The following is a 14,303-nucleotide window of genomic DNA, read 5'->3' on the forward strand; positions in this document are numbered from 1 at the left end:
TAGTGCCGCTCGACGACTCAGTTTCAACAGGCAGGAGCGGCCGTCTAGCGACCGAACGCTCTTAGCTTCTGAGCTTGCCGCTGGCGAGTTGGGATTGTATCCTAAAGTGCATCATGTCTGCTTAAGCACGATGCGACGGCGTGACGACGGGCAGCATCTCGCCGGACGACGACATATTCGATACTTTGAGGCATGTGGGGCTTTGGCTGCTCGTGTCTACGGTTAACAGCGATGGCATGTATCATGCACGAGCGCAATACCGCGTCGAATTGGCGATCCAGGACCTTGGGCTCTCGAAAAACACGCTTCATGGCACACTTCAGATCACTGCGGTAAAGAAAAGCTGCGAGGCAACCACGTCTCTTTGGCTAGAGCCGTTGACATTGTCTACGTCAGATGCCGCATACCAACCAGCTAGCCTGACCAGCACACCAGGGTGGGCTGCAGCCGTCCATGGCACGGGAGTTGGGAGGCTAAGGCGGCCGTTTCTGCGACCCGCGATCTCGAGCAGCGGCCGGGAAGCACCCGCCAAATCCAACTGTAGATGACGGAAGGCAGCGACGACAAACGCAAAGGTAAAAGGTATTATGCTTTGGGTCCGCTCGAATCTGGAGGATTCCGGTGATGAGCGGGGGGGAGGAGGAACATCTCTCCGCTCCGTTCTCTGGTCTTGTTTACGGTAAAGAGTCGTGCCAGATGAATGTCACATCACGACACGGACCCACGTCTGTCGTCTGTCTGTGACGAGACATCAGTCAATTTGCAAAGCCCCAAATTCACCAACGAGAACGCCGGGGCTACTGAAAGCTTATGCAGGTGACGGCCATTCAAAGCACTCTTCTTGGCCGTTAAGCGCCCCTGATTGGACACGCGCAAAGCAACCCTGGCCCCCAAGACCCTTCCCGAAGCGACGTGCGGGCGCCATAAGCGCCGGACGATCATCTTACTTGGACCAAGTGTTGGGGGCCAAACTGTGCTTTTCACCATAGTCGAGAGTTCTTTTCCCCTAGTATTCTTTCTGCCAATGTCTGTTGTACAAAGTCATTACATGATTTGAGGTTACGCTACATACTTGACACATCTCCAGCCGGAGTTGATTTTTGGTGTGCAATATTGAGCGGTCTGTGTCCTAGATCGGCGTTCGAAAATGACACCGCCACAAAGGAGCCCATTGTGAACTTGTGTCCGCCATATTTTTGATACTCATACCACATGTCATGAAGGGGACGCAAATAAATATAAATTGAAACTGCTGGCACAATGTAAAACTTCAAAAGAAATAAATACATAAATAACCCGGTGAAAACCAAGACCAACTCAATCCACTTATCTTTAGGGCCACACCTATTACCGGCCCTTTTCGATGCGCTCGAGTCTGTACCGATTGGCTCGCACCTGGTCGTCGACAGTGTCGCTCTGTAGCACTGTGTTAGCTGACTGAAAGCAATGTGCCGCAGAGAACAGCAATGGTGAGATGACATACCTTGGCAGCAATTCTGTCAATATGATCCAGATCCTCCGTGGCAAACTGGTTCATGGCCTTCGCCGTCATGTTCAGCGTGCCAACAGCGCCTGACAGCAGGTCCATCTTCTGATTGATGGCCTGCTCTTTCTGGATGTCCTCTTCGTCGTCGTCCTCGAGGTTGAACTTGCTCGAAATGCCCGACTTCGTTTGGCCAAGCCGGCGGTTCTGCTCTGTCGTCCGCTCCACCTGCTCAAAGTTTTGCTCGGCATTGCGGTTGCTGAGGTAGGCCAAGCGGCGCGTCTCCTCGCGCTGCTCCCGCTCGCTGCGGTGCTCGTCAATGGCCGCTTGCGCCTGCTGTGCCGCGCGCTGCTTGGACGTGAAGGGGTTGTTGACCTTGACGGCAAACATGCTGCGGTTGTAGTGCTTCAGCTCCGCTGCGCGGTGCTCGGCAATCTTGTTGTGGTTGGCCGCCTCGTCGAGGTTGTTCTCCACATTCAGCAGCCGCTCGCGCTGGTTGTACATGCGCGCCATTGTTCCCCGTGCCGTCTCAATACTCTGGTTGGCAATCATGAGCGACCGGTCGAGACTCTGGTCCGTCTCGTTTCGCAGGTACCGCGTCTCCTGGTTCATGCGCTTGACATCTTCGTCCTCCTGCTCCTCGGCCGTCAGCTCGCGTTCTGCGCCGTAGCCGCCACTTTCCTCGCCGCCACCAGCGCCGTAGCCGCCGCCATTGTCAGCGGGGTTCGGGTACTTGCTAGAGGCTTCCTGGCGGCGCTCGGCATATTTTTGTGGTGCGTCGCCAAAAAGAGCCTGGCGGTTCGAGTCGTCAGCCTCGTCGTCGGCGCCACCCATGCCGCCGTAGCCACCTCGTCGGGCACTGAGTCGGGCAGCACCACCACCACCGTAACCGCCAGCACCTCCAGATCCTGGGCCATCGCTGTCAGCTGTGCTTCTATATGTTGGGGGCCGTCCAAGAGGGGGGCCGCCTCCATAGGACGAGTCGTTGTCGTATTTGTTGCTGCCATAACCACCCGATGCACCATAGCCGCCGGCGCTGTAGCCGTTGCTCTGCTGGCTAGGCGCGTTGTTCGGCGGAGGACCACCATACGATGCCGGGCCATTGGCCGGTGGGCCGCCGTAGCCTGCAGCCGAAGCGTAGGGGTTGGCGTTGGGGCTCGGGCCGCCACGAGGTGGCGGCGGGCCAGCATTTGATCTGGGACCAGGCCCGCTCGGCAGGCCACCACGTCCACCCCGGACTGGCAGGCCCATGCTTGCCTGCTGGCGTTGCAGAGATGACATTGGTGCGGCGTAAGGGTCAGCCTGTTGAGACTGCTGTGCGTACGGATTGTCGTCCTGCGTGTTGTTGCTGCCCTTCTTCCTGCTGAACAGACTAGCCTTCTTACTGTCCTCGTCGTCTTTGGAAAACCCAAACCGAGGCATCGTGACGAGAGTGGAGGGGCTCTGCCGAGAGGATGTCGATGCTTTATAGAGAAATTGTGTTCCGCTCGTCCAGAAAAATCTCCGGGAGAATAATGCGATTGAGCGCTGTTGTGTGAGAGATGCGGGACGCAATGCAGGCGGGAGAGTCGCAAAGCCGTGTCGATGAGGAGGAAGAAAGACGGTGGATGGAGAATAGCAATGTGTCTGACCTACGTTTCGCCACAGAAAAGGGTTTCGAAAGGGGACGGCCCAACAGTCGATGAGGCACCTAAGGGGAGGCAGAGCAAGCGCTTTTAGGGGTATTGCTTTAAGGGTATTCTGGCTCCTCCCCACTCCGATTAGGCGGTGTCGATTTCACTGTGCAGCTCAGCCCCCGCACCACGTTCCAAAAACAAGCAATGCCCAACGGCACTAGTTATAAAAATAGGAAGTAGGCCGCTAAACTTTTGCCCCAGGCGCATTCTGTTACTGGACATAAGTCCGTCATTACCTCGTCTGTGGCGATGTTGAATCGCAGCTGCCTGCCTCGCTTGCTGTTGGGCCATCGTCAGCTGATCGTCGTTTCGTAGTTTGGGGAGAATTCAGTACGAGGGACGTAGAATGCTTCAAATTTCGACTTTCAAAGTCTGGATTGGAAGGGGGGGCCCGATGACACTGGTCGGTTACCCACAACGAGCAGGGACCAAGCACACTTTGCGGCCAAACTTTGTTCAAAGGGGACATCGCTTTGGGGACTTCAGACCGTGCGCTGGAGAAGTGGTGACTCCCGAGGCTGCCAGGGCGACCCAGGACGCTGGTTGGCCTCGTTCGTTGTTTCCTTGCGTCGTCGATGCGTGTTGCTTCTCTTCGTAGCCGCGTAGAAAGAATCGGGAAGGAGTCACGCACCATTGCGATGATTGTGGCTTCCCTATTGGGGAGTCGTCCAATGTGGAGGGGCATCATGCGCCAACCATTCTACGCCGTGGGCCGTTCTGACACTAAAGTCTGGCTTCAATTGCTCACAACATCCTGTTCTTCCTTTTCTCTCTACCTGTCCACCACCCATTCCCTGTCAAAGCCTCGCTTTCAAAGTCATCTTGCAATGTTCGCCCATTGTTTGAGCAGTGCGTGAACCAGGAAACAGTTCTACTTTTTTATATACATCCGCCCACAGACCTCTGTCGAGCGCAGCCTGTGTCTTGACCACTCCAGCCTCGCCGACATTCTCAAGCCAAAATGCTGCCTCAAATACCTCACACTGTCCAGCTCTCAGTCTCTTTGCTTTCTTTGCAGCATCACGTATTATTACCATTACGAAACTAAGCACAAAGCACTTCTCTTCCCCCATCATTATTAGGCGAGCGCACGTCACCGTTTTTGGCCAACTGTGAAACGGAAGGCAGATGTCTGTCTTTACGTACGACCCGAACCCGCCTCGGGTATCGTCCCCATGGCTCCAAGCCGCCAATGTGGACGTGCCGAGCTCCTCGAGCCGTGGTCACCTGGCCGGGCATGACGAGACCCCGGGCGATGGCCCTGTCGCACACAGCTTGCTCTCTGAATATGGGGTAACAAGACTACCTCCTGAGCCGCAAGAAGGGCCGGTCGAGTACAAGCTGCACCTGCTGCTGCGTCCGCGGCGGTCATACAAGTTTATCCCCCCGACCGCTTCTGCCGGCTCGCCGAAAGTCACTGCCGACCCCAAGTTTCTTCAAAAACGTCGCGTGGTTGGGTCGGCGACGACAGGGCAGACTCGGCAAAGTCGTTGCGAGCATCTAATGACACAGCTCCTTTGGCGACTACGCCAGTCCTCGCCGTACCACGCATCTGTTGCGCAGCAGGACCCTGCTTTGCCGCTTCTACCGGAGGACTCGGCCATTGCGGAGATGCCTGTCACGCTTGGGAAGTTGGCGCCCGGCCTGGAGGAGTCTAGAGGTGCTCTTTACGAAATTGGTGTGGCCGACGATGGTGCGCTTGTGGGCATTACAAAAGACGAGCTGGACCAGAGTATTGCCACTTTGCGCTGGATGGCAGCACACCTTGGTTGCGTTTCGAAGATCCTTCGCATTGTCGAAGTCGGCCAGTGCGAGTGGACCGAGGAGACGAAACCATCCGGAAATGGCACCGTAACTCTCCGTGATCGTCTGTGGGTTGCGGAGGTGTTTGTCCAGCCACACATGAATTCGCAGGGAAACGGCAGTAATGGGGCTGAGGCAGGAACTATGTCAACGGCTTATGGCGGCAGAGTGAACGATTTGTCCACTACCCTGGGGTCCACGACGGCCGACCAATTGCGGGTGACCTTGACCGGCCCGACAGGGTCTGGAAAATCCACGCTGCTCGGCACGCTCTCGACGGGAGCGCTCGACGACGGGCACGGCAAAAGTCGCTTGAATTCGCTCAAGCACCGCCATGAAATGGCCTCCGGCCTCACCAGCACTGTCACTCAAGAGCTCGTTGGCTACAGCGACGAAGTCATAGTCAACTATTCCAACACCAACATCGAGTCTTGGATTGGCATTCACGACTACACCAAGAACGGCCGTCTCGTTTTCATATCCGACTCGGCCGGCCACCCCCGCTTTCGTAGAACGACGCTTCGTGGACTCATTGGGTGGTCACCGCACTGGACTCTTCTTTGCCTCAGTACGAACCCCGATGATGCTGATAGCGGTACTTCTGGTGACTATGATACGGGGAGTGGCACATCAACACCACTGGAATCGGGTTCTGGAACGAACAGCGCCGCCCTAGCCAAAGCTCACCTCGACTTTTGTGTTAAACTTGGCCTGCCATTAGCCATCGTTTTGACAAAATCGGACCTGCTGAACAAGGAGTCGCTGAAGCGCACGCTGGCTCCTATCTGGACTGCTATCAAAACCGCGGGTCGCTTGCCGCAGCTGTTACAGTCGAAGCAAAAGGCGACTGAAAACACGCGCTCCGTTTCCCCGATCGATGCCGCAGCCATCGAGCGTGTTCTGACTCCCATGCGCGAGTCACAGGACTTCCGTGCGGTGGTTCCCGTGATTTTGACGAGCTGTGTCAATGGAGATGGCATTGGGCTGATCCATGCCCTCCTTAAGTCGTTGCCGCTACCTCCTAAACCAACGTCACACGACTACATTGGCAAGGCACTCAACCCTGAGCAACCTGAAGCGCTCTTCCATATTGAGGACCGCTTCAAGAGCCCTGTGTCTTATGCTACCGCCAGCCTTGCAGAGTCAGCCGATTCGGGCCACGTACTTTCCGGATATCTCCGCTTCGGCAAGTTATCCGTTGGCGACCCTGTGGTAATCGGGCCCTTCCCATCCGACGAGGATGGAACAGGATCTGGTCTGGATGATGACAGGACTGCGTCCCCGAGCCACAACAGCCTGTCATCCTCACACCCGTCGTCGTCTGAACTGGCGCGTATCGCCGCCCGCAATGCAATTTCGGCGTCGGCTCTGAAGGGGGAGTGGCATGAAGCCCGCATAGAGACGATTCGCAACCTCCGCCTCCCTGTCCAGACTCTGGATGCCGATCAAGTCGGCACCATTGGCCTGGTCATACTTCCGCCGACCCAAACCAAACATGGTAGCCTTGCTGACGGCAGTGACGAAGTACATTTGTCCACTGCTGCCCTCAAACCACGGCGTGGTATGGTTGTTGCGGTGCCCAGCAAGCACATGCTGAAGAGTGGACTTCAGCTCCAAGCAGCCAGTGGACTCACAGCCTTTTTTGAGGACGTCCATATTGGCCGTCTGAGTATTGGCACACCGGTCACATTTTATGTGGCAAGTGTACGGGCCCAGGGTCGTGTGGCCAAGGTCTGGAGCTCCACACCCGTCGATGACTTTGGAAAAATGGAGGCGACCGATGATGGTGTCTTTGATTCGTTTGAGCACGCCGAGGAGGACGAGAAATGGGGCGGCCCGGCCGCCCCACCGAATCATGGCTACAGCGTCCGCCTTGAGCTGCTGTATGGACGAGAATGGATCGAGCTCGGGTCCCAGGTTGTTATTCTCGAAGGTGCCAGCAAAGAAGGATCCGTGCTGGATGGCTTTGTTGGAAAAGTAGTCGAAATTATGGATTGAGCGGACATGTGTTGAGTGGTTCACATACTTTTGACTTTTCGTTTGTTTGTTGTCCGTTGTTTTTGGCATCTTCCCTTTTGAACAGTTTGTTTCCGCATTGCTTTGCGAACTTCTTCCGTAGCCTACTTATCATCGATTTTTGCATATATACTCTTGACTAAGGTAGCAAATATTGCATCTCAAAATATGACGCCCCAATTTAAGCAGGAGATATAATATCACATGTGTATCAATAGTACTTTCGCATTTGTGTCCTATGAAAACAATGTCATCCGAAATTTAACGCCGTACCAAATGATCGCTCTCTCGTATCTGGCCTTCACCGGCCCTCCTTCCCTTCCTTCCAGCTGTTGTCGGTTATGCTCTGACGAGGCCAAAAAACAGCGTCCACGTCAAGATATAACCCGCCAGTCCATTCACTAGTCCGCCCGTCCAGAACTCGAACGGCCCCCGGAAAAATGCACTCGTGTCGAGGGTGTTGACAGGCTTGCCTGCCCTTCGCAGCTCCAGCGATGCCGACATGACGCGGAAAACGAAGAAGAAGGCAGTCGTGATAAGCGAAAAGACAATGTAGAAGAGAAAGCCGTTGTAGGACTCGAGGCCGAGGATGCCCGCGCCGACACCGAAGAGCGAGGCCGTCAGAGACTGGACATTGATAAGGGTCTGTGTGCAGTTAGTGCCGAGTGCCCATTTTCAGGCTCGTTTTCGCGTCTACTTTCCTCGTCGTTGCTTACCCGAGAATTGTGCAAAATCGACTCTTGGACCAGAGGCTGGATCTGGAAATCGCGTTCGGTCGGCATCGTGAGATGTGTTGTGCGATGCAGCTGTGTGTTGTGGGGTTTGGTTTGGGGGATTGGGCGTGCGGCTTGGATGCCTTGTCGTTGTGTTTCTCGATGCCCCCTTTCGTGGATCTGAACAGGCCACATAGACGTCCTCTGAGCTTCTGCCAGTTTGCGCTGATCTCCGATTGGCCAGATCTGAAGCCCGCCTTTTAATGCCCGATTCAGGACTAGCGTTCTTTCCTCTTGGAGTTTTGTTTCAATCGCTCGAAAATGCCAACAGGGGCGCTTGCCGGTTCATTCTAGCACTTCAGGAGGCAGGCACGGCGTCCAATTTGACGGGACTTGCGCTGATGAAAGAAAGCATATGGCAGAACTATTCTAATGCTGGGGTGTGACGTTCTCGGCGACAGCGTGCGCAGCGCGGTGGGTCAACCCCTGTAAAACTTGGACAAACAAGGTCCTTCCTCTCTTGTAGCTTCATTTTGGCGATGTTGTTCATTTCCCACAAAAACAACGCGGCGGATGCGGTAAAATAGCAGGAGAATAGTAGAGAGTAATATTATTCTTCAAGCCCAAATGGGAAAGAGGAATCTGTGACACCAAAACAACGTTCTTTCCTTCCCGGTCAGCTTCTATCTCTGCCGCGCCTTCTCATTTTATCCTTTGTCCACCGAACACGCAGCACCTTCGTGCTTCCCTACGCTGTCGAAAACAACCGCCACGCTCCGCACGCCGACGAACCCACATGTTTTGTTTTGGCTACACCCTCTCCTCTCCTACTTCTCCTCTTCGTGGTGTCTCTCGCGACACCACGTGCGACCTTCAATACCACCGCACACCTCCCATTCAAAGTCACGCCTACGCAGTCACGAGATTTCTCGCCTCCGTTGCCGCCGAGCCAACCCGTCATATACCACCGCCGTAGCTTCCAACGCCCTCGTCGCCCTTTCCCCTTCTCTTTCGTCCAAGAGGCGGCGCCAACGTGTCTATTCTACGACTTCTCCGCGTTCGGTCGAGCCTCTTTGTCGCCACTTTCTCTCCTGCCGCCTACGCTACTAGCAAACACCTCAACTTGGTATCGCGTGCGCTGGTTGCTGCTAGCAGATGATGCGCCCGCCATCCACAACCAGCCGACTCCATGGAGACTGTGGTATTTGACCAGACGCCGCTCGCCGAGTATCTGAGAGGTACGATACTATTGTTCTTTTTAATTCAATATAATTTGCGTTCTCGTTTGTCGGATCTGTTTCGATAAGCTGTAGATGGCGCGGAAAACGCCCATGTCAACCTTTGATATGCGCCGGCAAATCCCACGTGCTAACCGAATACCTGTGGTTGTAGACGAGGGCGGAAACGAACCCACCACTTGGGTCCCGGCCATCACCCGCTCATCGTCCACCGCGGACCTATCTGCCGGCGACGACGTCGACGCTGACGACACACCGGGCTCCCCGTTTCCAGTGACGCCTACGCCCGACCAGAGGCACCAGTCCCACCAACAACAGCCACGACAGCGGATAGAGACCAAAGACGACAACCAGAATGTCGTACACACTCCGCCGCCGAGCCCACCCTCTCCTATATTTGCACCGGTCGGCCGGCCGATGGTTAGAAAACGCTTCCGCAACAAGATCCCAAACCCGCTGCGTGTCGACGTTCGGCGCAACACATCTCTCTCTTCCTCCCTCAACAACCGCTACTCTGTATGTGCTACGCGTTATGACCCCGTCAAAATCCAGTTCCATATCCGTGTATGCTAATCACGTTCGCGTTTGTCCGCAGAGAGCCGTCGCGTCAACAATAAGCCGTGTTGATAACGCACAGTTCATCGAAAAATTCCGATATACAATCATTACCTCCCACCTCCTCGGCGCTGCTACTCTCGGCCAGCATCAACAGCCCACACGACCCGGAAGCAGCAGTGGCGATTTCAGCGGCGATCCAGACAACAGGGCGACTCCGCCTGCCCAAGATAATCTCGATGTGCCGTTGCCAACCGCGACTGGCATTGTAGTGGCCGTGACAAGCGCGTTTGGCCTTTCGTGGGCAGTCCGTTGGGTGTACCTTGGCGGCATCGCGCACCTGACCAAAAAGCGTTTTGTTTTTGGCTTGGTGTTTGTTGCTACTGCCGTGTTTGTTGGCCATGCTTACATACGCCAGCAATGGCTTCGCTACATCAGACAGTCGGCTCTGGTAGAAGTTCGGTCCTTTGTCGCAAAGTCGCACGATTTCGACAGCGCTGCAAGTGCTTCAATCGCGTTTATCAAGGAGGTGGAGCTTGTTTCGCGGGGATACAGAATGTAAGTGTGTTTCGCGTGTTTCAGTCGGAACACTGCACCCCGGCCTCCGCGTTCCGATGGACAGGTCGCTATGAAGGATTTCTGTTAACCCCCATTCCACAGAAGCGCACCATTGCCGCCCATCAGCCGCATGGATGACAGAAGTCAGTCTAGGCGTTGCATGCGGCTGCGCAAGGTGGTCCGCAGCTCCCTTGTCGATGCCTTGCCCAAGTACATCCAGACGGCCGGGGTTATGAAAGGCTTTGCAGAGCAAACGGAACTTGAAATGCACTACCACATTCATGACATCACTGATTTCGACATCTCCGATGCTATGCAAGGCTTTTCCGAGGCCGAGTTTGATGATGCGGACTCAATTCGGACATTGACCGTTTTAACCTCGCGATTTCACACAATTCGCAAGCTGTTCCTGTGCGCGCTCCTTGCACTGGAGGCACGTGGCGACGAGTCAGACTATCTGCGCTGGGCCACCGCTGTAGAGGGACTTCGCACATTGAACGAGGTGACAATTTTCGGCTACCAACGAATGCGCTCGATTCTTGAGGCAGAGACGTTTCCGCACATCGCCACTCCGACGGCACCGTTGTCCCCGGGTCGTGAACGGTGGCGCTCGCAGCTGGGCAAGCTCAACTCGTTGTCGACCGGTATCCGGGGTCTGCAAGCCAAGCTGGCATTGCTTCGCGAAGAGTCAGATCGGTCGCTCAATGAAGCCGATGATATCACACAACTAGGGCCCAACTTGTTAGCCCAGTATGATTCCATCGGGCAAGATTTGAAGTTGCTCACCCAGGCTTGGGAGGAAGGCAGATCGGCACTGGCGTCGGGTATCGACCGTAACGAGAAGAGGCTTTCGTCAATCAGTGGTCTCCTTTCCCCGACAGCATCCCTAAGTGGACTCACCACAGTCGGCGAGGACAGCATCGACAGTGGTGGAGGAACAGCCGAAGATGCTCTGCGAGCGCTGACTGGCGGTTCACCCCTTGGCGGTAGCACGGTCGGCGACCCTGACGAAGAGGTCGTGTTCGAGGCTGTGTCCTTGCCCCCCTCCTCACGGCGCCGAAGCATGCTCACTCGTGAAGAGCGCATCGCCAGGATGAAAGAAGACCGCGAGAAGCGGGCCGAAGCACGCGAGCAGGCAGACGCCAATCGGGGCATGCTTCGCGAGCTGGAGATGGTGATCAACTTACGACCGAAGGGTGGCCACGACAACACCGGCCCAATGCCCAAGTCTGACGTGGACCGAAATTCGCTATGATGATACTTTTCATTTGAATTTACTTTTAATTTCTTTCTTCTCCCTGTTGCATTCTGCAGTGTTTTATCTTCTCTTCACCTGTTCATATTATGGCCTTTGCTACATACTCTTGGTCGTTACTACCTGTTTCTATTATTACTATTGCATGGCGCCTGGATACATACTGCAGTTTCAAAGGATCGAACCAGACAGCATGGAAACGTTTCTATCTTCACTGACAGCCTACTCAGTACCATCTTTGTACTTTTGCATCATCTTGTCTTGGAGTTTACCACCGGGAGTTTTAAGAACGTGAACGTTGAACTATCATCTGCAAACTAACCGGACCTAGATAGCAATACATAACGACGAAATTTTGAAATGCAAACCGTAACTAGTGTCCTCGTTTGTTACTTTTTTTTTCGTGCTTCTTGTTGTCCTCTCCTGGATTTGAATTTGCTGGTTTGGTGAAGCTTTGTTTTAAGCATCATCAGCCAATCACAGTTGAAGGTCTTGCCTGTCTTGGCAAGAGATGACCAACCCAAGCCAGGGCCAACTGCTCTCAGCGCTCAGCGTGCCTGGCGGCTGCCAGCGCGGCTTCATGTGGGGCAAAAAGTGCTTTAGTTGTCAACACAGAGAAGGAGCTGCCCCGCGCCAGGGCGGGTTCAATTAAACTGGTCGACGCGTCGATTCCTGGCCAAACGCGAAACTGGAAAGCAGGAGCGTGTCGTGTGCCTTGGCTGGCCTTTTCCTTTTCTCGTTCACGCGCCTGCCTCTTCTTTTGTAGGCACATTGTGTCGTCACTTTTCGTCTTTCCCTCTTCTTTTACTCTCCTTTTGTCTTTTCCCTCTCCGTCAATCTCTACTTTCTCACTTTTCCCACCACCTCATCTCAACACCCGACCTTGACGACTGCATCAGACGAATCGTGCATAGCCAGACCGCCTCGACCATTTTAAATCGCCCTCGTAATCCCCGCGATTTCCCCCTCCTCTCCTCCCCCCTCAACAACCAACCTTTTCACATCTTCACCCTCCAAAACGCCGCCATGTTAGAAGCAAGACTAGAGCAGGCGTCGATCCTGAAGAAGGTTTGTTTTGCTCGTTGCCCACGAAACTATCGGATGCATATTGCGTCTCTCAAGGTCCCTCAGTATTGACCAACTCTTCTCGTGCAGGTAGTCGACGCCATCAAGGACCTCGTCCAGGATTGCAACTTTGACTGCAATGACTCGGGTATGGCGCTGCAGGCCATGGACAACAGCCACGTCGCGCTGGTGTCCATGCTGCTCAAGGCGGAGGGTTTCGCACCGTACCGGTGCGACCGCAACGTCGCTCTCGGCGTCAACCTGACGTCCCTCACCAAGGTGCTGCGCGCGGCTCAGAACGAAGACATCCTCACGCTCAAGGCCGAGGATGCGCCCGACTCGCTCAACCTCGTGTTTGAGAGCTCCGAGAACGACCGCATCAGCGAGTACGACCTCAAGCTCATGGACATTGACCAGGAGCACCTGGGCATCCCCGAGACCGAGTACGCGGCGACGATCACCATGCCCAGCGCCGAGTTCCGTCGCATCTGCACGGACCTTATGGCCATGTCGGAGTCGGTGACGATCGAGGCGACCAAGGACGGCATCAAGTTTGCTAGCAATGGCGACATTGGCAGCGGCAGTGTCACCCTGCGCAGCCACACCAACGTGGAGAAGCCGGCCGAGAACATTGACATTGAGCTCAGCGACCCGGTGTCGCTGACCTTTTCGCTCAAGTACCTGGTTAACTTCTGCAAGGCCGCCAGTCTGTCGAGCCAGGTCAAGATCTGCCTCTCGAACGAGGTGCCTCTGCTGGTCGAGTACATCCTGACGGGCAGCAGCTACCTGCGGTTCTACCTGGCACCAAAGGTAACACGACTTTCTTCTTCCTCTTCCCCTTCAACTCTTCTCTCGGAAACATTGTCTAACGTGCATAGATTGGCGACGACGAGTAAACGACAGATTTTAAAAGGACGAGAATGTGTCGGCACGACGAACATGGGAAATCTGGGTTTGGTTTACCCAGTGCGCATGGCAGGACGTGATTTTCAGGACCGTGTAATTAACTATATGGATGGACGGCGAGGTGACTTAAACGACTATCGACGCTCCCTTATTTTATTTTATTTATTTTTTTTCTCGTTGACAATGCAACTGCTCCAAAAATATGCTTGAAGTTGTGCCGTTCTTACCTCTTGTCGTTATGCCTTCCAACCTACCCCCCCCCCCCCCCCACCACGTTGCTGACCAATTCAGCACAAGGAAGGAAAAGAGGAATCCGCGGCCGTTCTACATACGAAGAGCAAGTCGAAACGACACGCCGAGCAGTTATTGAGCAGTTATGATGTGCATAGAGTCCAATCCAACGGTCGCAATTACAAGTCCGATATACCGAATAAGAATATCTGCGGAGATCGGCCTCGCCCGCGGGGTAGGCCCAGACTCTCTCGATGGGTTTCAAATTAGACTGCCGTTTTAAGTCTCCTGCAATCGCAAAACCACAGCGCCTGTGGATTCGGTGCTTCCTATTCAGGCAAGAGTAGCCAGAGTCTGCAAAGCCTTTTGCAATGGCCAAAAGGAAGGAGCCTGGAATCGAGACTTGGCCAGAAGAAGAAAGAGCATTTTACAAGTACTGCGGTGGTGGTGGATCCTGCCGCCTATTTTGCCTCTTTTTTAGCTCGTCTTTCTTCGTTTTCATGGTGACAATTCCTTCGTAATGACTCGGCGCCAGCGCCAACGGACACTATCTCCTTTCTGGGAGATTCTCTTCTGTCCCTTTTTAGGTCATACCATTTTTGCACGCATTGTCTCGTGCCAGGGCAGTCCAATCTTCACGAGAAGGAGCGACTGTCGTTGACACATCTTTTCTTCATCCTACCACCGCTCCTTCTACTCTGTCAGTTTGTCGTGAGACTCGACCCTACGCTCCTTCCGTGTATTTCCATTTGTCACGGTGCCGATGATAGCCCCTCCGAAGCGCTTTCTCCAATTTTCTCGGGG

At 54.6% G+C, this 14,303-nt stretch overlaps 6 protein-coding genes across 6 annotated transcripts; 3 read left to right on the plus strand and 3 right to left on the minus strand.

Moving 5' to 3' along the window:
* Positions 1 to 1,347: 1,347 nt before the first annotated feature.
* On the minus strand, positions 1,348 to 2,905 carry SPSK_09119 (synaptosomal-associated protein, 23kDa; the record flags this gene model as incomplete). The annotated part of the gene is made up of 2 exons (XM_016735698.1): positions 1,348 to 1,416; positions 1,484 to 2,905. The coding sequence occupies 2 exons, from the start codon at positions 2,903 to 2,905 to the stop codon at positions 1,348 to 1,350; spliced, it is 1,491 nt and encodes a 496-aa protein (XP_016587217.1).
* A 1,382-nt stretch (positions 2,906 to 4,287) lies between these two features.
* SPSK_08538 (GTP-binding protein) lies at positions 4,288 to 6,960 on the plus strand (the record flags this gene model as incomplete). The annotated part of the gene is made up of 1 exon (XM_016735131.1): positions 4,288 to 6,960. The coding sequence occupies one exon, from the start codon at positions 4,288 to 4,290 to the stop codon at positions 6,958 to 6,960; it is 2,673 nt and encodes an 890-aa protein (XP_016587218.1).
* Positions 6,961 to 7,317: 357 nt separating this feature from the next.
* On the minus strand, positions 7,318 to 7,760 carry SPSK_09986 (uncharacterized protein; the record flags this gene model as incomplete). The annotated part of the gene is made up of 2 exons (XM_016736551.1): positions 7,318 to 7,623; positions 7,695 to 7,760. The coding sequence occupies 2 exons, from the start codon at positions 7,758 to 7,760 to the stop codon at positions 7,318 to 7,320; spliced, it is 372 nt and encodes a 123-aa protein (XP_016587219.1).
* A 1,120-nt stretch (positions 7,761 to 8,880) lies between these two features.
* SPSK_10861 (proliferating cell nuclear antigen) lies at positions 8,881 to 11,297 on the plus strand (the record flags this gene model as incomplete). Its single annotated transcript, XM_016737118.1, has 4 exons — positions 8,881 to 8,929; positions 9,084 to 9,445; positions 9,525 to 10,042; positions 10,145 to 11,297. The coding sequence occupies 4 exons, from the start codon at positions 8,881 to 8,883 to the stop codon at positions 11,295 to 11,297; spliced, it is 2,082 nt and encodes a 693-aa protein (XP_016587220.1).
* A 541-nt stretch (positions 11,298 to 11,838) lies between these two features.
* On the minus strand, positions 11,839 to 12,069 carry SPSK_10942 (uncharacterized protein; the record flags this gene model as incomplete). The annotated part of the gene is made up of 1 exon (XM_016737172.1): positions 11,839 to 12,069. The coding sequence occupies one exon, from the start codon at positions 12,067 to 12,069 to the stop codon at positions 11,839 to 11,841; it is 231 nt and encodes a 76-aa protein (XP_016587221.1).
* A 254-nt stretch (positions 12,070 to 12,323) lies between these two features.
* On the plus strand, positions 12,324 to 13,258 carry SPSK_09621 (proliferating cell nuclear antigen; the record flags this gene model as incomplete). Its single annotated transcript, XM_016736193.1, has 3 exons — positions 12,324 to 12,365; positions 12,453 to 13,172; positions 13,241 to 13,258. The coding sequence occupies 3 exons, from the start codon at positions 12,324 to 12,326 to the stop codon at positions 13,256 to 13,258; spliced, it is 780 nt and encodes a 259-aa protein (XP_016587222.1).
* Between the last annotated feature and the right edge of the window lie 1,045 nt (positions 13,259 to 14,303).

Source organism: Sporothrix schenckii (assembly GCF_000961545.1).
Source record: "Sporothrix schenckii 1099-18 chromosome Unknown Cont44, whole genome shotgun sequence".
In the NCBI taxonomy this organism is placed as follows: Eukaryota; Fungi; Ascomycota; class Sordariomycetes; order Ophiostomatales; family Ophiostomataceae; genus Sporothrix; species Sporothrix schenckii.